Below are 23,197 nucleotides of genomic sequence, written 5' to 3'. Positions count from 1 at the left end.
CACATAATTTTAGGACATCTCATAATGTTTCCTTATCAGAAGTAAGAGACTATACTGTCTGCTTTGAATCAAGCTTCTTCATACTACATTTTTGGTCAAATCACTTCCCTCACAGAAGTACCAGTGAGAATTCAAAGATGAGTGGAACAAGACTCTGGTCCTCTTAGGCCTTGAGGGAGCCCAAGCAAAATAAATTTGTTTTTGTTTTGTCTTTAAGTGTATTTTTTAAACTGAAGTATAGTTGATATACAGTATTATATTGGTTTCAAGTATACAATACAGTGATTCAACAGTTACACACATTAAATCCCTACCCCAACTAGTGCAGTTCCTATCAACATAGAAAGATGTTACAAAACCATTGACAATATTCTCCATGCTGCACTTCCATTTATTAGCAAAAGGTATTCTTATTTTTGGTTCATACAAATTTGGTTGTGTTACATATAACTTGGTGTGTTCTTATAGATGCAAAAGTTTGTTCTAACCATAGATCCTTTAAGCTTGAATCATTTTGAATGCTTTTACCTACAAGAAACAAAATGTCTCCCTTAAAAAATAAGAACCTGTAACATCTCACTAAACATGAAATCCAAATGCAAGTGGTCCCAGAGTAGACTGAGGAAATACAATGAAGTAATTAGAGATCTCAGCTTTCTGTTTTCACTCCACTGTTCTCAGAGAATGTTTTCATGTTCGTAAGATGGCTCCCACAGCTCAAGGAATCAGTGTCATACAACCATATCCAAAGGCAGAAATAAAAGTGGCTAGCCTTATATACCTTTTTTGATATAAGAAGGAACAAGAAGTCCCCTCCCAACTTCCCCTTAAATCTCATTGAACAGAAACATATCACCTGCTCACTGCTAAACAAATAACTGCAAGGGAAATGAGGCTTTATCTTGACTATTAGCACCATCAGGATATATCCCTTAGGGATATGCTATGCCATTCCTGAACAAAGTCAAGGTTCTAGGAAAGGATGGGGAGGATAGAAGGCAAAATAGGATCCTGGGACCCAATTCCAATGTGTGTGGGTTTTCCTACACCACCACGCAATTCTCTGACTACAGCTGGGTGTCCTACAATTTAACTCAATCCTTACACTGTCTACCTGGGTTAAAGACTCAGCCCTAGAAGACTGTTCCTTACCCCACCCTATTTCAGAAGCCACCTGTGCTTTTGACAGACCACCTATAGATGGGAGTTTCTAATCCCCTCCTTAGGTTTGATTAATTTTCTAGAGCTGCTCTCAGAACTCAGAGAAACAGTTTACTTACTACATTACCAGTATATTATAAAAGGAAAGAACTCAGGAACAGCCAGACAGACAAGGTGCATAGGACAAGGTATGGGGAAAGGGCCTGAGGCTTCCACGCTCTTCCTCAGCACACCACTCTTCCCAAATCTCCATGTGTTCACCAACCTGGAAGCTCTCCAGTCCCCCTCCTTTAGGGTTTTTGTGTAAACTCCATTACATAGAAATGATTGATTCAACCTCCATCCAGCTCTTTCCCCTCCCTGGAAATCAAGGGGATGGGAGTGAAAATTCCAACCCTCTATTCTGGTTGATTCCCCTGGCAACACCCTTCCTTAGGTTACCTAGGGGCTTTCAAAAAGTCACCTTGCTCACTCTGCACAGGAAATTCCAGGACTTTTAGGAGCTCTGTGGTAGACATAAGATTAGGAGCAAATATGTACTACTTAAAATAAATCACACATTATATATCACAGAGAAAAAGGGGGGAGAAAACCTCTTTTTGTTAAGATGCCTGCACTATCTCTCCCAGTGCATGCATAAGTGTTTCAGTTGAGTTTATTCACAAACTAAGGATCTTCTGGTGCTATGTGATCAAGTCAGGGCCAAAGAGGGGTTAGCCAGATCTCAAGCCTCCAGCAAGGGATGTTACTCTAAAGAGAAGGAGTGGCTCCCTAAGAGTCCAGCAAATGTGCACAGAAGTCCATCGATTCACCATGTAGAAGCTGCTATAATCAAGACCACATGTATGATAGATGAGACTGAGCACACTCCCCGTGCCAGGCACTGTTTGTTCTACCTTCCACTGCCTCCTGCCCTGCCCAAAACAAGGTAGCTTCCCACTCCATGCAACACCACCTTCAAGCTAGAAGCAATGTGACTTCATGGATTTTTCTGCTTATTGGCACAGTAGTAAACACCATAAGATGTAGTTCACATCTTGGTACCTCAGTGGGTTACAACTTAAATTCCCTGTCTCAGGATAGGACTTGTATTCTCTGCAATTATTCTATTTAAGTAGGATAAACTGTGGTTTAGAAATGAAGATGGAAACTTGAATCTGCCAAGTTCCTGAAACTTGAAGCTGCCTCATGTTCTTAGATCCTGTGTGTGAGCAATGTATATTTATAACAAGTCTGTAACAAAGCTTGTCAGCCTCTGCTTTGTCTAACACAGTGATTCTTACCTGAGGGTATATGTTGGAATCATCTGAGGAGCTTATATTAGTTTCCTCTTGCTGCTGTCACCACAAACTTAGCAACTTCAAAGTAATAGGTTTATTTATTCTCTTAAGAGGGTTCTGGGGGTCAGAAGTTTGAATCAGTTTCATTGGGCTAAACTCAAGGTGTCAGTGGGCTGGTTCCTTCTAGAGGGCTCTAGAGGAGAATACATTTCATTGACTTTTTTAGTTTCTAGTGGCCTCCCACATTCCTTGGCTTGTGGCCTCTTCCTCTACCTTCAAAGTGCATCACTCCACCCTCTGCTTCCATCACACTTCCTTCATCTAAGTCAAAGCTCACTCTGTCTCCCTTTTAAGAGGATATCTGTGATTGTGTTGTGTTGTTTGGCAGCTGCATCTAGGGAGGTCTCTCCCTGTGCACTAGGTGAAACCTCAACCCAGACAGGGGAGGATTCTTGCCCAGGTCAGATGAGTGTACGTAAGGAAGGAATTCATTAAAGCAAGAGTAGAAGCTAATGTTAGCAGCCATGCAGGCAGTAGAGAGCAAGGAAGAACAGAGGGAGGAAAGGGAAGTTGATTGAACTCCTGCTTAACATAGGGCAAATCGCTTTGCAACTCCTAAAGCCAGGGTCATCTGGCATCCAGTGTCCACTTGAGTCTGCATGAACTAAGTCCACTTGAACTAATCCCCTGCCATCCCAAGATCTAGGGGGGCTGCAGAGCACTGGATGGAGTGAGTTTATGTTCTGAGAATGTCCATTTCCCTACTGGCCTGAGAGAGAGAAAAGGATTGTGTTAAGACTAGAAAGCTGAGTGAAATAGCAAAATGACAAAGACATTTACCACCAGAGATGGAGGTTAGAGTTCTTGTCTATGTTATGGAAGAGTTCAGAGACAAGTGCAATACAATTATGATACAAGAATGTTTTTTTGATATACTACACACTCTTATGGGAGTGTGGGCAACCTCAGAGAGGCACTGTGTTTAAGGGTTTTGGTACTGGGGTTTTTATAGGGTCTTTTGGGTAGGGGTCAGCATAAGGCATGATGTATACAGGTGATTCATAATTCCTTTGAAGTTTTGTCTTAAGAATAGGGCTATTTAGCTGACTGTGTTGATTGAGATCTCAACATTCTTTATCCATGTAGGTTTTATACTTTGGAGGTCTCTCTCTTGTCCTAATTACAGGGTTACTTAATTGATTAAGGGGCTAGAAGAAGAGGAAGAACAGTATACAGATTAAGTTAAAGAATAAGCTGGGCCTTTCTCACAGGCTAGGTATTTTACAATGGCATGACCCTGTCCCATTTCCCAGCTCTATCTCAGTTGGGCTCACCTAGATAATCTAGATAATCTCCCCATCCAATATCCTTAATTTAATTATGTGTGCAGATCCTTTTTGCCATTGAAGGTATGTTCACAGGTTCCTGGGATTAGGACATGAATTTTTTTGGAGCCATTATTTAGCCTCCCATAGAGCCTAAACATACTTAGACCCCACTCTTTAATGATTCTAGTTTAATAGGAAGAGTCAGGACATGTACATTTTACAAAATATGTGCCCCATTAGACACTTCTCATCTAGCACATAGCTTTATTCGGCCTTCAATTATTGTATGTGATATTACGTCTGAGGAATTATTTAGATGGCTCCAATGCTGACTGGGCAGCACATACATTAATACATTGACTGTTCACTGAACCATCACAGGCTTCCAAAGTAGGTTTTACTCCCATTTTACAGATGTGGAAATAGGCTTGGAGATTGTTCCATCTGCCCAAGGTCATGCAGTGAGGAAGATATAGATCCAGAACCCAAACCCAGCTCTTGTTCTAAACCTTACAATGTCCACAGAACTGCCTGAAGCAGCAGAACAGGTCAGGGAAGAAAAGTTCAGTATTAGAGGGGGCTTCCTGAGGCACCAGTCCTTTCCCAGACCTGTAGCCTCTACCATCTGAACTATCCAGTAGAGTATTAGCTCTTCATCTACCTCCTGAGACCTCTGTGACAATTACTGCCCATCCCTACCTGATTAAAGGAGACTGCAAATGCTAGTTTGGATGAGGAGGCATCCTCTTGGTATTTGAGCTCATGCTCTTCCCACATAATTCCTTCCTACTGCTTCGGTTGCCTCCCACATGTACAGTAGGATGTGTGCCTTCAGAAGTTGAGGATACGATTTTAGTCACTCACTCACTGTACTTGTTCCAGGTTACCATGGCAACAAGTGTTCATCCCAGCTGCTCCACAACCAGGTTGGTTTTCTTTTCAGAGTTCTGCCTCAACTTTTGCTGCAAACACATCAGAACCAAGTCCTTCTGTGGGGCAGCCTTGAAGCACAGGTTCCCTTGATTCTGACCTGTTGTGACTGAATTTTCAGTTCTGCTGCTGCCCAATTAAGCCAATACACTAAGAGACAGAGTATCAAGTAGAGAAGTTTTATTCAACAAGCCAGCAGGTTGGAAGATGGTACAACTATTGTCCTAAACACCCATCTTAATTCAGGATTGATTTCAAGCTCCTTTTATGCTGGGGAAAGGGGCTGGAAGAGGCGGCACAGGAGGTGACAGATAACTGCTGAGAGGGTCTAAGGAAAGTCATGAAACTCCCCATCCTTGTTCAGTTGATTCCCAACCCTCCGGCCGAGTTGTGATGTTCCTGAAAACTCTTGATAGGACAATCATCTTCTCTCTCAAGTTGCAAGCAAAATTATTACAGGCCTCTGCAGAGATGCAGTTACTCTTGCAAATTGAAAGGGGAGTGTCAATCAAGGGTCTTGTGGTAACTTTTGATTCCTCTCCTTGGTTTATCTTTGGTCTATTTCTACCTCTAAACTCCAGGAACAAAATAGATAACATTGCCCTGTCTATCCAGTTGCCCTTATCTTGCTCCTAGTGGCCCACAAAGAGCTAGAGACCAGCTTTTAATGCCTTCAAGCCCAGTTACACTGTAACTGTACAAAGAGACCAACTTGCCAATGAGAGGTTCCAGCTCCATGATCAAGATACTGTGATATCTTAAGACAAGCCAGGCTAGAACTCAAGTTGTTCATCTGCAAAATGTATGTGTCTAACAAAATGTTTTTCAGGTTGTGGGTAATGACTCATTATGGGGTGTATTTGTTTCCTAGCACTGCTGAAAAAATACAAACCTAGTAGCTTAAAACAACAGGATATTTTAGCACTCTGGAATTCAGAAGTCCAAGATGGGACCAAGGCTGTGTTGCTTCTGGGAGCCTTAGGGGAGAGCCCTTGTCTTTGCCGATCCCAGCCATTACAGGTTGCTCACATTCCTTGGCTTGTGTCCTTCATCACTTCTACTTCTGCTTCCACTGGGACATCTTCTGACTTGGACCTCCTGCCTGTTTCATAAGGCCCTTGTGATTGAGCCCATTTGGATAGTATCCACCTGTCAAGACCCTTAGCCACATTTGCAAAGTCCACTTGGCACCATGCAAAGGTAATATTCACAGGTCTTGGGGATTAGAATGTGGACATATTGGGGGTGGTCATTATCCAGCCTACAACCTGGGGTCATGGAGCTATTTAAGTGGCCAGTATGCTTTTTTAATGCCATTTTAGTAAATATAGCAAATACAATGTTTATGCTTTTAATGCATAACACTGTGATGCTATATAGTCATGGAAGTTTGAATATAAGACCATTTCTTGTTTTATCAACAGATTAATGCCCTATTCCCTTATAGAGCAATGTCCAAAGAACACCTTCATGTGATAAGGGTCAAAGTTCAAGACATTACTCCAGACAGAGCAGAGGATTTAGAATGAAGGACTTACAGGAAGAGAAGGCAGAATTCAATATTTAAAGACCTATGGTGTCATAAGATGACCAAGTATATAGAATATTGTTTCCTCAAGGTTTTGAAAAACCCAGGAGTACAGCAACCTGAGGATTGAAAACTACAAACACTAAAGATTCTATTTTCACCTCCCTGCGGTACAGAGATTTAAGTGTCACAGCTTTTGTCCTAGCAAACTCTGGTTTGAATCTCGACTTTTTCTAGTTGAATGATAACACAGAAATAATTATATCTTCAAGATATATGGTCTGATAGAGCTACAATGTGAAGCAAGTACTAGTCATATTGATATGTAATTGCAGCCTAGTTAGTATAAGATGGGGCACCCTCAGAAAAAAAAAATCCTTAGGAAGAGGTAATAATGGAATGTAGATAGTGGGAACATAGCTCTTCAAGCTTAGCTCAGAGGCTGGGGTTCAGCTGTAGAGTCTTAATGAGACTAAGAATGTCATAATGTACCTAAGGAAGCTAGAACCTTATATTCCTTTCCCTTCCCCAAAGGGGATTTCTGGTCTTTAATTGGATTGGGAATATGGGGGAGAATAACTAAACCCTTTACTTTCTCAGGGAAGAGTCTACTTACTTGAGTAATTTGAGTTAGTAGGAAGTAGGACATACTCGTAGGCTTACTATTAGTAGGAAGACTAGATTACTTCCTTAGAAACCCCTGGAAATTATGCCAATTAAGGGTGACTTCTTGGCCCCCACCCCATCTTGTATATACAGATGGAAGGATAAAAGTCACCTAAATTCACCCCAGGAGTGGGCTGTAGCTAAGCCCCACTATTGAAATCCCTGGTACTGCCAGTTTTGGGGGTGGGGGCCAGAAAAAAACCAATACAGGAAGCAATTAAGTCATAAATTTCCTTTATTTACATCCACCTAGAACAAAGCCTGCCCTGAGGATGGTGGAAAGGTACCACATTCACTTTAAAAGGACTGCAAAGAACAATCTTTGAATTCTCTCTTATCTTAAAGAGAAGATAGAAGCAAGAGGTTTACTTCAACTGCTTTATTTGAAAATCCAAACAGTGATTTTACATCATGGTTCTTTTCTTGCGTAGGTATCCGACAAGGCCTAGGGTTGCCACAACACCTGCTAAGGCAGCCACAGCAACCATAGTTTTTAAAGCAATGTGTCCTGCAGTCCTGTACCCTTTAGAGTCCACCACATCTGGAGAGGAAACAGATATTGTCTTAAGATCATATTTCAATCAAAGGCAGAAGGTGAAGCCTTAGGCACCCTGGGGAAGTGAAATTAAGCCTCAAAAGGACAGGTTTAGGAACCTTACAACAGGTTGTATCTTACCCCTTGGGCCACTCTCCTCCCCTCCCTGCTCCATTGCCACTGCTGTTCCCACTTCCCACTTGCTTTTATCACATTGTATGAGCTGATACCTAAAGGATCTTAGAGTCCCAGCCTGTTTTTAATGCAAAGATCTGGCACTAATAGGTATGGTTATCTGCCCCAGGTACATGATTTCTTGCAGGTTATTAGTTAGGGATTTAAGACAGCTTAATTTTGAATTCTTGGCCTAAATTTAGGACCAGCTGGGATGATGATACAGGCTATTAACAGGAATCTAGTCTAGTACAGACTGAAGTTCAACAGTAGTAAGGTACATGCCTTCTGACTTATTAGTCCCACTTTTAGAAACATCCTTAATTTGTGTAGTAGGCAAAGATGGGAGGATTCTACCATGGCATTAATGACAAAACTGGAAGCTAGGTATTAATGAATGAAGACCATGACTAAGCTGCGTGGATGGAATCCTATATAGCTGCTAGCAGTGAGGTAGGCTCTCTGTACAGAATCAGGATGGTTAAAACAAACAAAAAGAGTCAGAACAGGTAGAATTTGTGATCCCGCTTGTGTTAAGGGGGGATTTTTGAAAGAGTACATGGGAGATTTAAAAGAAGCTATCACTGGGAAAAGAGATTATTATTCATTTGTTTTACTATGAGTATCAATTATACATAATTAAATTTTACGTAAAGCTGAGAACTTGAACCCAGGAAGCACACTAGGCTTTAAATCCATACCTCTGAGTGAAGCACCATCTGCCAATAGGAGGATGGGTCCAGGGAGACTCACTATTGTTTTCTCTTCATCACTGGCCCCTGTGGCTGGACAGATAAGAGTTAGTGTGGGACCTCTGGAATGGTGAGTCAGGGTACAAGGTGTCTGTGGAATACTTAGTACAGATCTACATGGAGTTTCCTGTTTTTATGTAGTTTTGCCTGCCTCTGCAGGAGAGGCATATGCCTTACTGCCATCTCAGGTTCATCGTCTGTAAGGCAGAGCTAAGAAGGTCTCTTGGGACTGGGTGAAGAATCCTGCCAAGGCACTCATCCTCATTTAAAGCCTTCAGTTCTTCCAGGGAAGAGGCTTGCTTTGAGTAAGACTCACCATAACAATGACAACATTTTTACCTCGCCTGTGTCTGGATGAGGCAGGGCAAGTCACAGAACACAGAGGGGAGTCAAGAGAGAGTTGATTGCAGATCAAAACGCTGCAGTGGAAATAGACCTGGGGATGGGAGAGGAGTGAAGTAGAATTGATGCACCCACATTCACCTGGCCCAGGTGACTTGTTAATCACTTACCAGGCTGGAGAGCACTTGAGCCTCTGATACGAAGGCAAAGGTCTTCACGTCAAACCTCTGATAGTGATTAGGATGGGTCACGGAGGAGCCAACTGGATGGAAGGTGGTTCTGTGGCTGTCCAGGCTGTATTCACAGCTAGAGGCACACACCAGGGAAGGACATTAGCCACTTACCCCCCCCAGAGTCTAACACATGAGTATAACACCTTCAGGACTACTATTCTACCTGTGTACCTGTAATGTTTACTTAATATACCACTTTCTAACTTGGCCTTTCCAAAAATACCTGGTAAGTCTTATGTTTTCCATGTTAGGTATTTAAATTAACATAGTAAAATATAACTATTTGCCAGCTGGACTCATCAAGAGCTACAAATCTTCAGATGCATCTCCAGATGACACCGACTTAATTCTTATTAAACTAAGTACCTATTATATCTCAGGCAGTTAGTATGTGTCAGTGGCCAAAAAAAAAAAAAAGGAAAAAGAAAAGGTAGAAAACTGCCATTTTATATCTTAGATGCTAGCAGGGAGTGATGGCTATAAAGGAAGTAGTGTGTTAGGTTAGGTGGTACTAAGGAAAGATTTAGACCAGGGTTGGCTTCATAGGGAAGGAGACACTTGAACAGGTCTTTAAGGAAGTAAAGAACTAAGCTGTGTGAATGCACTGGCTACACATGGTCCTGGGACAGGATTGTACCTGGGAGTTAAGAGTTTAGCAACAGATTACAACAGCTTCAAGGAAATAAGGTGCAGTTACATGCAGGTGCAGACCCCCTGAGGGCAGAGCTGAGAGGATACTAGTGCATGAGTGTGTAGTCACAACTTGAAAGGAACAGAGGGAATAGATTGAAGAAAAGAGGGGGTAGAAGAAAGAAAAAGAGGGTATGCAAACTCAACAGGTCCAAGCAGGTTTATTACTGAACCTGAGAGAGACCTCTCTGTCCTGGCCAGCAGAACAAAGGAAAGAGTCTCTAACAGGCCAAGAGGATTTTTATAGCCAGGGCTTTGGTGGGCTCTTTGAGGGGAGGGGTCAGGGGAAAGGTGGGCTTGTGGCTTACTGATGTGTCCTCTGGAGAATGCTTGTAGCCTAGGTAAGATGACACCTAGGTATCTGAGATGGTGGGGGGGCTGGGCTTATTCAAAAGGTGGTACTCAGGTCCAGATTCTAACACAACTATGGTGTTCAGGTCTAGTGTCAGAAACATTGAAATCCTACTATTTAATATTACTTTGAGCTAGTTATTTTAGCAGCAAGTTGGGTTTCTTCATGAAGTGGCTAGTCTATTATGGAGTGATGAGGTTCAAGTAATACCTGCAGATTACAGGGCAAGTGGATAGGAACTAGAGACCTATTCTCTCCAGACAAAGGGTATTAGAGCCAGACGTCCTTGGAGATAATCTTATTCTTTTAGATTTAAGGTTAATAGGAAAGCATAGTCACACTATTACACCAAGGACTGGTTATTAAGAACCAAGGACAAAATTAAGTGACAGACTCTTCTGAAGCTTAAGAGGGTTTTGTTCTGTCTTCACTGGCAATTTTTGGTGGATCAGCTGGGGCTACCTTACATCTGCAGAATACCTACCCATCCATGACAATATTCCACTGAGGCAAAGAGGCTGGATCCATGGTGGCTGTTGCCCAGCAGTCATCTAAGACCAGCTTGATGTTGGGGTCAGTCCTATTTAGGACTCGCACTTCCAGGTAAATTGGTTGGCGGAGGTATCTCACCACAGGGTACTCCTTATCTCCATAAGGTTGCAGGTAAGAGTTATCTGAAATAGATGGAAGCCTCTTTAGCACTCAAGTAGTTGATGATTGCAACAGGCACTTAAGAATTGCTACTATTGCATTAGTCTGGCAGTGTGAGGAAGTTCATTTTAGGGAAGAATTCCCTGAAAGTATTTAAGCAGATTTCTTAGGTTGTAATATCTCACCTGGGTAGGTTTGCAGAGTCAGAGCAAGTGGACCTGGCTTCACTGAGGCCACTGGAGGAGGAAAACTTTTGACATTGGTTTTTATTAGCATGTCATCCCTGCTGTAATAGCATGTCACTGTCATCCTGTAAGGTGGGAGCAAGGGAGGTAACACAACTTTAGATAGGAAATTGCTTGAATTAAATCTGGAGCTTAAAAAGTAAAGTAGCAAGTTTATCACACCTGAATTCACTTTCTCTGGAAATTGTGCTTGGAGGAAGATCTGCCCAGAGAGCATGTATTTCGTTTTCATAGATGACTTTGTCATCCTTGAACTTGAAGTTAGAGAAAAGTTAGAGAAAGTGGTTAACTAGTTATCTCAAAGATAAGTCTCAACCTCTTGCCAGACTGCCAGTACTAACCTTATGTCTTGTTCCACATCCATTCAGGGGTATGTGAAACCATACCAACCCCCGAGACAGAGCCTTGAAGGTAGGCTGGCAAGATGAGTCTCCCACCCTGAGAGTATCCAAGTTGAGAGCTGGTTTTGTTTGGTGACTGTAGACCTTGACATCCATAAACCCATCCTGGGTACACAGGTCACCTGTAACTAGATTATAGTGAGAGTTTAAAGAAATTTGTCCTGTGAATACTATCATCTACCAACCGTCTAGTGAGAACAGGGAGAAGTTTGCATTTTTCACCAGGAGGCACCAGAATTTGTCTTAAGTCTTTATGCGGGAAAATACCTTGATAATCAGCTTGAGTTATAAGCCTAAATTGCCTAGAAAATGGTTAAGTCCTTTGTTCATACAGAGTAGCTTTTTATCCAAAGGAAGAAGGAACAGGAGACGTGGAAAGCAGTGCCATGTGGGGTAAGAGACCCATGAAGAAACCCTGATGAGGGGCTAAACTGACTGAAGGGTTGATTATTTGTGGCTTAAAATATAAGGCCTTATCTCATTTTGTCCATTCTTTTAAGACTCACAAAGCCTGAATGGTCTTGGGGGGAAATTAAGGCAGGAACTATTTTCCTATTTGGCTTGACCTGAAGCAGGTCAGCAAACAAAAACATGAACTTCCATATTCTTTGAAGAATTTGCAGAAGTTTGAAGTTTTAGAGTCCCTCCAGTTACAGGTTTCAGGCAATCTATAGATGGTGAAGTAAGGCTCCTAATGATTTATTGAGGTTACTTCAACACAAACAGTAAGATCTACATTATGGAAATGTTGTCCTTCTTAGGGTCCTATCATAGCAACCGGACTGATTTCTGATCTTGACCAGTCTTTCATTTCTTCAGAGTGTAAGCAATAGAGTCTAAACTTCTATATACCTTTCCACATCCACAAGAGCCGATGGAGAAAGAATGTAGAAAATGATTTTTAAATGTCTTTACCTATAGAAGCTGATGACTCACAGATACACTCAGGATAAATCACCATGGATACTATCTCCAGTTTAAAGTAGAAGGTCAGCTTGAGTGAAGGCAAGTAGAACTGATATGGTAGGCATTTTTCATAGAACTGAAACAGGAAGAATGTCAATTAGCAGCCACAGCCTGTAGGCGCCTTGAACAGTCACAGAGAGGCAGGAAGGAAGTGCATTGAATACCTGCAGGGCATCCTCCAGACTTATGCTGGTTTAAGCCAGAACAAGCGTCCTCACTTCCCAGATCTGGCTGCTTCCTTAGGCGGGAAATTTATTGCTTTAAACTCATGCCCTGGAGTACCCAGCATTGCATGCTCTTTGTACTAGATTCTAAAGCTTGAGCTAATAGATCAAATTCCAAACAAGAGTTAGTACCTTGGCAAGCCAAGTCTTAATTCATGGTTCAGACTCTAACTCTTACATGTTATTGTAAAACCCACATACCAACATAAGATTACTCTATAATGTCCCTGCAATTGTATCAGTCAAGAATGGCCCTGTGAGGACAGTTTTTGTGTGGATCAAGCTGTCCTGTTTTAATAGGGCATGAGAGGTTTTTCATTAGAAACTTGAGAAGCAGTTTGTACTATTCACTGAGCTGAGAAAAACTTAGGCAAATGTCCATTGCAACGGTTAAACAGGCTTGGTCTTAGAGTAAATTTCAGTTACTTGAGCATTTGCTTATGCAAAGTGATCAAATACAGCCTTCCAAAGTTTAAGTCTATTATACTGGCAATTAGAATTTATGCACAGGTCATCAGCTGTATCGGGTTACCTAGAAAACTATGCTTCAAGTCAGGTTTCCATAAAGCTCAATGGTTGACAATGGAACGTACTTTTGTTTTGAAAAGAGCTTTGCTGAAGTGTAATCTCAAGCCATTTGTTGCTTCTATATCAATCCCATTGTTGTGCAGTTGACTCACTGCAATGTTCTTATTTTCAAAGCTCATGGATTTTAACTTCCCAGGAAACTCTGGTATAGTGAGAGTCACGTGTGTGGCATTACAGGTCACAGGACCTAGAAGGAATGACCAAAAATACCCATGATCAGCTGTGAACTTCCAGAACAGTGTTTCCCACAACTGGAGTTACCTTCCTAGGGCCTTACCTGACATACAAATCACTTGTGTTGATAAGATGATCTTCTGCCCAAGGGATATGTGCGTGAGCTTCAGAGGCACTGTGTAGAGATGACTTTTACCTTCCTAGGGGTAGGAGGGAGCATTAAAAACAACAACAACAACAGTGGTTTACTTGAGTTTCTAACCAATGCTAAAAGAATAGTCAAGGCAAGCATATGCTCAGGAATTAGGCACTATTTTGGCCCAAGAGGAATTTAGGCATTTTGTCCAGAGATTTTTCTGTAGGTGTTCTAGTGTCAAAGTCTTCTATTTTGTAATATCTGGCAAGGTAGCATTGTCTACTGATATGACTTGTAGCTGATTGTTTCTAGGCAAATATGAGCAAAACATGCTCTTATTTTATGGTATTAGCATTCAGAGAAAGTATTTACAAGACTCAGTGATCTGTTTACACTCTATGTTAAAATGAGTATTTTGCTAAAATGGCTGTCATTTGAGCATTTATATGGCAAGACCTGTTTAGAATACTTTGGCACATTAACTCATTTAACTTAGTTCTTGATCATTTGTTCCAAAAGCACCAGTATCTACTGCCAAACATGGTATAGGACAATGAAGACACAAGCAGAACACCTATAAAATCTTAACAGATCTTGAGTAGTATCCTAGCTGTACATTATACAGTAGATTTAGATCTGTGGGGAAGAGGGAGAACAGATTGAAGTGAGGACCATATTGATTTTGTTACCAGTGATTCTTTAGTATTCAATCCAATGCCTGGCACATAGTAGGAATTCAGATACCTGTTGAGTTGTATTGTCAATTTGAAGACATGGTCAAGATCACACTGGGATATAGAAATATTGGTCTTGCCTGGAGGGTGGTACAAGAATACTCATACCTACCACGTACTGAGTTACTCCAGTGGCATTGAATGACACTTGGATGATCATCTTCTGGCCATCAATCAGGAGATTGTATCCTTGTGTCAAGGCCTCCTGAATGGTCAGATTTTGGGCTCTTGTACCATCACCAACCTCAAAGATCCATCCCATCTGAGACTGGGGATTCTAAAGTTAAAAGTTTCATTTAGAGAGCTCCCCTCAATCCCAAGACTATTGTCATCTATTTAATATTTTTAAATCAGGATTGAAGCAATACACGATTGAAATTTAATATAGAAAAATAGTTACTTAGGCTGTAACTTAAATAATTGTTTTCATACCGTACTTTCATCAGCCATGCCAGGAAAAATGTTAAAGGTAAACTGGAAGAAAAAAAATCATGAGTGAGGCTTTGACTGGGAAGGGAGTTTCTGAATGATGCTGTCTGACAGTATGCGGAAAACATCTAGAGCAATGGCCATATAGTTCTTACTAGTGGCATGTAGCAGGAGAAGCACAGGACCAGTTATGAATACTAGCTGTGCCCTTAATCATTTCACTCTTTAAGCTTCTAAGACCCAAAGACAATTGGAAATTCTAAGCTCCCTTCCAGTTGGAAGTTGAGATTAAAGGTCTTAGATGCACAGCTTATTATATCCATAGAAGTTAAGTATTATGTCAAGCCATGCAGTTCCATCATTGTTATAAGTCTGAATATTTTTTGTCCATTTTCATTATTAGCTGGTAAGACTATAAAATCCATGAAGTATATGATTGGGCTGTTTTGGCTCATTTACTATTTCCTAGCACCTGTCATAGGGCACATGTTAGGTGTTGAGTTTGTCAAATATATTAATGTGATTGTTGCTACCAATTTGAACCTTTCTATTATTGATAGATAATGTGCTGAGCACTGAATATATCTTCTCAGTCAATTCTTAGAGCCACACTATGAAGTAAATGTCATTGTCCCCTACTTTATAGACTTGGAAACAAAGGCTCAGTGTGGTTAAGGATTCACTCTAAAGCCACACAGCAAATAAGTAGTGAATAGAGGATTCCTCAGCACTGTCTAGACTGCCACATTTCTCCTGTGGTAGCCAATGAGCAGCAGCTGTCAGCTTGTTTCACTCACAGACATGAAGTCCTTCATGCACATTGTGGATCCTGAATGCTCATGAGTTTCCTTCTGCATAACTGGACAGCTGATCTGATAAATAGAAGCCTCATGTCTGAAAGCACTGTTGTCCGTGAGTCTGATGGTCATCTGGTACTGGTCAAGCTGTGTACAGATGGCATAGAACAGTATATCAGTACCTCAGTGGGAAAGGTGACTCCAGAATATCTTCTAACCCAGCGGAGCAGCAAAGCCCTTAAGGCTACTAGTATCACAGGTTCTGGAAGGCACTTCATTTCTCTACCAGGAGACTGTAGCTAGCCCTCTTCACTATCCCAGGAAAGACTCATGCATTGGTAGAGAACAGTTCCTTGAGCTTCGTGTTCAGTTTTTATGTCCTTATATTTACTCTGTCTGAGTATCATGGTCCTGGCTCATTTGGAGCCTCTACCAACGCACTCAAACACTTCCGGAGCACTATGTAGCAGCCCTTGTACCAGGTGCTAGGCAGAGCCATCTTCGATGTTTCCTCTGGCTTAGGGAGCTTAGTGTAAAGTAGGGGTCAGTCAGCTTTCTGCTAAGTGTTAGATGTTTTAGACTTCGTAGGCCGTATAGAATTTCTAGTATGTACTTTTTTTTTTTATTTGAGAGGGCATCTCTCATATTTATTGATCAAATGGTTAACAATAAAATTCTGTATAGGGGACTCAATGCACAGTCATTAATCAACCCCAAGCCTATATCTCAACAGTCTCCAATCTTCTGAAGCATAACAAACAAGTCCTTACATGGTGAACAATCTAGTATGTACTTTCTAAAGACTCTAAAAACATAAAAGCTGTTCTTAGCTTAAGGACCATCACTCACACACACACACACACACACACACAGGCCATGGGCCATCCACAGGTTGTAGTTTACAAACCCCTAGTTTAAAGGAATGCAACTCTAAACTCCCAAAGTTAGAAAGGGCTGTTTCAGAAGGAAGTATTGAACTACTGGAGATTGTCACTGTAGAATCAGTTGAAGCGGCCTATTAAGTATGCCAATTTCTAGGAGGTACTGCAGACCTACTAACTCATCAACTAAGTGAACTCAATCTGTGCTTTTCAAGTTCTGAATGATTCTTTGCACACGAAATCTTGAAAACTGCTTAGGTAGGTTGCTTTTACTGCTCCTGATAACCCTGACTGGGCAGTACTGTTGCTTGACAATAGAGAAAACATTATGGCTCAGCTGCTGCTTGCTTTCCAACACCTGTCTTTACAGGCTAGTGTTCTCAATTTGCAAGCACCAAATAGCTTCCCACTTTCCGTGGGGGTTACAGATCAAGATAGCTCAGTGTGGGCATTTGTTGTGTTTAGGTGCTATGCCAAGTCCTCCATTTGCATATCATTAATCTCTGGATACCCTTTGGAGAGGATACCATAACCCCCATTTCCCTATGGCAAGCAGAGACTTAGAAAATTTAGCTTAACTTGCCCAAGATCATAGCTAGATAGTAGTGGCAGGGCCAGGACTCAAGCCCAAGGCCTCAACTCCAAGGCTCCTCACCCTCAGTACACTGGCATTTCAGGCCTGATAATTCTGTTACAGGGGGACCACTGTTCAGTGTAGGCTATTTGCAGCATCTTTGGTTTGTACCCACTAGGTGCCAGCAGCAACCTCCAACCCCTCCAGTTGTGATAACCACATGTCTCCAAAGATGTCTCTAGACATTGTCAAATATCTTCTGGGCAGGAAAAAAAAGTCACTCTGGTGGAGAACCACTGCTCTACTCCAAAGCCTATATCCTTAACTACCAGGTTGCTACTTCCCAAATCACTCCTCAGAGCAGTTACTTACCACTCTCCTGGTACAGGTCTCATATGGGGCCTTCAGGATGAAATTTTCTAGGTCCAGGTCATAAGTGCAGTTCAGCATTTCAAGACCTAAGGGATCTGCAGAAACCAGAGTAGTTTGGACAAAGGATGAGCAAAAAGTACATTTCAGTGATAAGAGTCGATGAAAACTACATAGCCAAGACTGCCAATTCATTCTTAAGGTCCAAATTGAGTGATGTGACCCAAGCTTTGTGAGATGCTGTGATTTGTAGCTAAAAATTTCCCAGGGGATTCTGAGATAAGAGGTGTCTAAGGAAAGACAAGGTGACATCATGGGAACTGGACACCAGGTGCTCCAGAAAGTGGGGCTTACCTTGAGCTAAGGGATTTCTACTAAGACTAAAGTGAGAATGTACACATTACCTACCCACCACAGAAGCGTGCCACTCCTTAAGATTTCTTGGAAACTCCACCGTCATTCTATTTTGATGGCAAGTAACAGTGCCTGAAAAGCAAAGGTAGCATTTAGGGCCCCTTTGAGCTACAGGAGACATGATTCCTACAGAAGTGTATGGAAGGACCTCTCCTCTCTAATAGGCATCAGGAAAGGATGCTGGTTGTGAGAGGCAATGCTTGTCCCCTACTTTCAGGGAGCTCACATATTGGTAAGGGAGACATTACTACAACTCAAGATACCAAGAACTGTAAGGAAGGTATCAATTCTGTGCCTAGGGCTTTCTGAAGCACTCCAGGGTTATGTGGATTAGAGTTAAACACACATGCAGGAGCCAGGCTCAAACCTTGATACTGATGCCAATGGAGGTAGGGATAGTATGTCTGTGAAGAACAGAACAAAATTTTGCCTAAAGATTTTTTTCAGTTTGAAGTTTAAAAATTGCTCTGGGTAAGCCCAAGGACACTTTTTTGGGACTAGAAATCTGTCTATAATCTGCCACTCTGCATCCTCTAGCGCAGATGAAAGCTTCAAATAAACTCATTTCAAGCAAAACAACTCCAGTTTTGTCTTATTCTGTTGATGCTTCCCTTAAACATGAGCTTATGTGTGAAGAGAACCACTCCTAGAGATGGGGGCTTAGTGTTGTGGATGCCACAAAGCTTGAGGCAGTGAGGGAATATGTAGTACAGGTATTTTTGCAAGCTCTTTCTTTTAGCTAGTATAGCAAGCCATCGGTAAGCAATGGAAAAATCTAGTGAGAAAAAAAAAAGTCAAGGTGAGAAAGGGGATGATAGAGATCATCTGATTCAAATTTGTGTTTCATGGCTATCTAGGCACCCTAGCTGCAACCTGTTCAAGAGATGCTAAGGGCATTTCCCTCACCCAGGAGACATACCTGGGAAGATAAGTTTCACCAGTGGAATAACACCTACTGAGCTCACCGAAGTCACAAGAGCCAAGAAGAGCAAAAATGACCTGTAGGTACTGGAAGGGGGTAGGGGAGAGAGTTAAGGAAGAATAAACGTAAGCAGATGAGGCCATTGCATCCCCTCCCTCTGCCCCCAAATTAATCACCTCCAGCCTGCACAGAACCAGCTCGAGGGTCTTCCATAATCTCCTCTCTGCCTGTGCGCCATGGCCAAAGGCACCACCAAATCAACCAGGTGGAGGGCTGGCCTTCTCTGTGCTTTTATAGCAGGAAGCAGGCTATGACCCCACCCTCTCCCCACTGGAAACACCTGAATCTTCTCCAGCTCTTCCAGCTGAGAGGGAGGGATTTGGGAAGGGAGAGGCTTTCTGGAATGCCTAAGAAAAGCAGAATTCCGCCCTTTCTGACTCCTGCCTTTGGGTATTCCACCAGCTACTCTCTGGGCCAGCCATGACACGAGGCTTCCCTACAATTGACTCCAGGTGAATGAATATGTGTTTTTCTCCATAACCCTGGGAAAAATTTGGGTCTTTTGGACAAAAAGTTGGTAGGCTTTATTGAGGAAAGGACACCTTTTGTTCACACCACCTTTAAATAACAGTCTTTCCTTTGTTTTCATTTAAGTATAGATTTTGTTATTGAAGTATAGTTGAAATACAGTATTATATTCGTTTCAGGTATGCAAAAGAGTGATTTGACAATTTTATACATTACAAATTCTCACCACAATAAGTAGTTACCATCTGTCGCCATACAAAGTTGCTACAACAGTATTGACTATATTCCCGGTTCTGTACTTCTCATCCCGAAGGCTAAACAAACCTTTTATTTAAGTAACCCCATTCTCCTGGCTTTTGTGGACATCACCCTGGCAATGTATGTGAAGAACCTTTAAAAAAATGGATGAAGCATTATTTTTCCCAAAGTATAAAAGTTTAAGCCTACTGCAAAAAAATACAGACAATTACAGAAGGATATAGGGAAAAGGAAAAAGTCACCCATAATCTTTCCACTGCTAATATTTAGGTATGTAATTTTATGGACTTTTTCCGCAAACACCACACACTTAGAAAACCAACAACATGGGATCAAAGTTTAAATTATGTTTTGTAACCTGCTTTTACTACTTCGTATGTCATAGATGTTTTCCATATCAAACATAAATATCTCCATTACCATATTTAAAGTTGTATAGGATCCTATGTGTACATAAATCAGTATTTAACTATTCCCTAATGATGGACATTAAATGGCTTCCAATTTCTCATCGTTACAAACAACAATATAATGGACGTTCTTATACATTTATTTCCCTGGTTAACCCTCAGGATAAATTCCTGGAAGCAGAAATTCTGTGTCAAAGGGAGTAGTGATCTTAATAAGAATGTCCCAATGCATAGCAATTGGGAGTTTAATAGATGGGGAAACTGAGTCAGAGCAACTTGCCCAAGCTTTGAGTATCAAGGCCAGGTCAAGAACTCAGATTTTCTGAGACCTAATCAACATATCTTTTAAGCATCTCTCATTGTAATTTTAGATGCGTAGAAGTTTTCAGCCCATGTTCCATGAAGGTGATATAATTCTCAAATTCTGTGCAAGTAGTGGGTAGCATTTGCAATTATCGACTTATGTGTTGCGTCTGTGGTGTAACCTGAGGAGTAACCTCCATTCCATGTTACAGGTGTCTGAAATACCATTGTAGATTAGTGTTTCCCAACTTCCTTTATCAAAAGGATCACATGGGCTCTTATTAATATTACAAATTCCTGGGTCCCATCCAAAAGCTGTTGAATCAGTGTCTGCAGAAGAGGGGCCTGGGGTAATGTATGTTTAACAAGCACCACAGGTGAGTCTTCTGATCATGAGAACTTGGGAAATACCTGGAGGGAAGTAGTCAAGAAAATAAATAGTTGCCAGTGGTTAACTGTGGGAACTAACTGATTAGATTACATCCCAGTGGAATAGGGGAGGAGGAGCAGGTGTTTGAAGGTTAGAGATAGTGAAAGGATTTAGATTCTGAGCAGAAGCACAATAGTAATAGTTACTCCTCCTAAGCATATTTTCCCCAAAGTAGCACCTTTTCTACAAATGTAAAGGTAATTTTCTACCATAATGGTTAAGACAATGTGAGAAGACATCAGAGGATGGAGTGTGGAAGCAAGATTCAGAGACACCAATTAACGTGATCAGAGAAGTGATAGGTTCATGTGTTGCTCCACCTTCCCAGGCCCCATCCCTAGGCTCGCTCTGACACAATGCCTTTTGGTCAGAGTGGGAGGTCTTGCTTTGCAAAGAGCAGCTCTGGACAGAGCCCCAAATTGGGGGCTCTGGTAGTCCAAGGGGCAGCATAAAGGCCCTGAGTGGGAGGCATGGAGAGAAGAGGGACCACTCTGGAGCTGATGAAGGTGGTGAGTGCACTAGAGATTAATTTCATTTGCCTTGCCTGACCCAGCCAATGCTGAGCTTGAAACAATCCCTGAGAACTTGCTCTGGTCCATAAGAATCAATCCCACATAATTGCACAAGGATACCAATGTGTTTAGTGTAGCCAACTTTGTGAGAAAGAAAGGGCTCTCCACAGAAAGATGGTGTCTCATATCACTAGTTAGGAAAAACTAAGTCTTTGCGAGAGTGATAGATCCTTAATATTTTACTAAATAAACAGCTGGACTTCTTTCAAATGTATATATCCCACAGTCTTTTCAATGACTCTTTTTAAATGTGCTGATTTATAACTACGAAGTGCTCTTATTTCTCTTCATTGAATGCCCAGGTCTGTACCTGAGAGTCCCAAGGTCAGGTCACTTCTCACCTGCTAATCCTAATGACCAGGCATTTCTTGAGGGCAGCTTGAGGTTGTTATGAACAATTCAGGGCTGTTGCCTCATTTGGGCAGGTGCTCTCCTTACTTACTGAAATGCGATTCTTATAAACAACAGTTCATAATTCTTAAGCATTAAGCCTGTTGTTTCATTTTCCACAACAGTTGTAAACTTACTAATTGAAGACAACCTAAATGTCATCATTAGGAGACAGCTGGATAAACTATGGAATATTCTTCGCTACTAAAATGCATCTGTGCATTCAGTTGGATCTATGGATGCTGATATTAAAGATGCCCACAATGAAATTGGAGTTTTAGAGCTGTATAATTAGTACATTTTCATATTTCACTTAGAAAAATGAAAAGCCTATGTGTTTGTCTGTACACTTATGTGTCTATATGAATGTGTATTCTCATTAAAATTCCAGAAAGGTACACCAGGGAGCTAACAGTACTACCCAGGGGAGGAGACAGTGTAGGCATTCAGGCATCCACCCTAGTGCGGCTATGTTGGGCATTTACAACTGTCGTTGGTTCTGATTTGTTTGTGCTCTTGCTCTAGTGGTTATAAAAACATGTAACATATCCTTAGGAACAGGGAGATGGGAGACTCTTGCTTTTTTTTATTTTATTCACCTCTGTATTGATTGAATTGTCATGGTGATAAAATAACTAATTAAAATAATTTTGAAGTGATGACAGCAATAACAGTACATCTAATTTGTACAGAAGTGATCTATAGGAGCTATAGAATCAAAGGCCCATGAGTTCAAACTTCATGGTCTAAAGATTTAAAGCCCAAGTGAATGGATTTGGTGCATGAGACTTCCAAAGTCCAACTCCCTATTGTAAAATGAAGAAATTAAGACTAGGAGGTGTAGGAACTTGCCCAAAGTCATATAGCAAGTTCACAGCAGAGCTTCAATAGAAACCAGGTCCTGATACCTACTATCAGTCTCCTTCTCATTCATTATGATTTTCTCTGTGCATGTGTGTGTGAGAGAGTGTGTTGGAAAACTCTGTGCTTCTCTTGCAGCTCACCTGGCTTTAAAAATACGAAATGGCATTAATTAGAATTTAGCAATATACAATAAATAAGAAATAAAATTCTACCAGTTATGCTAGTACAGCTTAAAATAGCTTCCAAATATCAAATGTGAATTTAACTTGGAACAATAAGATAAGACTCTGTCCATGAGAATGTTCTTGAACATCCTATGGTGGTTCCTTTAACAATGTAACTGTACAATATTAATGTCATTTTCCTCTTTGGATCTTTAGATAGATCCAGGTTGAATAAGCCTCCTAATAGTAATGGATTAAGAAAAAACTTGGACAAAGGCATATAAGGTTTCATCAGCCTATGAATATAAAGGGCAGCTTAGATAAGTAGATAACAGAGAAGGCTCAGAAGTTCTAAATAAAAACTCACTTACATACAAATATTAACACAGATTATTCCATAGCTAGTTGATAGAATATAGAATATGTTAAAAAGTTCTGAAGGCGACGTGGAGATCTGTTGTAAAGGTCTTAATCTCACACCCTGCCCCGTACTACTATCCTTTACAGTCAGTTTGTTCTCCCCTTGATTCTGGCCCTTATGACTTGCTTTAGCCAAAAGAATGTGATTAGAGTGACAGTGGGCCAGTTCTGAGACTAGGTCTAATGAGGCTTTGAGATGTATGGGTATTTGGAGATAGTTTTTACAGAGATGATTAACTTAAAATGATCTCATTAGGGTGGGCCCTAATACCATACACTAGTATCCTTGTAAAAAGAGGAAATTTGGAGATAGACATTAACACAGAGGGAAAACAATATGAACATACAGGGAAAAGATGATCTTTGACAAGCCCAGGAGAGA

At 41.2% G+C, this 23,197-nt stretch overlaps 3 protein-coding genes across 3 annotated transcripts in view; 2 read left to right on the top strand and 1 right to left on the bottom strand.

The window, feature by feature from the left end:
• Window positions 1-211, top strand: part of LDAF1 (lipid droplet assembly factor 1) — a 30,496-nt gene extending 30,285 nt beyond the window's left edge. Inside the window, 1 exon segment of the mRNA XM_057487002.1 lies at window positions 14-211. The gene's annotated coding sequence lies outside the window, so the exon portion shown is untranslated.
• ANKS4B (ankyrin repeat and sterile alpha motif domain containing 4B) overlaps window positions 1-23,197 on the top strand; it is an 89,981-nt gene that overhangs the window by 30,332 nt on the left and 36,452 nt on the right. The window lies entirely within an intron of this gene.
• ZP2 (zona pellucida glycoprotein 2) lies at window positions 7,259-18,733 on the bottom strand. Its single transcript, XM_036899209.2, is given in 18 exon segments — window positions 7,259-7,434; window positions 8,304-8,387; window positions 8,694-8,790; window positions 8,867-9,002; window positions 10,456-10,645; window positions 10,808-10,932; window positions 11,030-11,121; window positions 11,209-11,396; window positions 12,184-12,310; window positions 13,052-13,233; window positions 13,324-13,420; window positions 14,203-14,367; window positions 14,523-14,564; window positions 15,317-15,463; window positions 17,144-17,238; window positions 17,549-17,626; window positions 18,474-18,562; window positions 18,653-18,733. Coding segments are annotated over 18 exon segments (2,172 nt in total). The 5' UTR covers window positions 18,715-18,733.

This window comes from Manis pentadactyla, chromosome 10, assembly GCF_030020395.1.
Source record: "Manis pentadactyla isolate mManPen7 chromosome 10, mManPen7.hap1, whole genome shotgun sequence".
Taxonomy (NCBI): Eukaryota; Metazoa; Chordata; class Mammalia; order Pholidota; family Manidae; genus Manis; species Manis pentadactyla.
The sequence above is the reverse complement of the archived record's forward strand: the minus strand, read 5'-3'. Positions and strand labels throughout refer to the sequence as shown.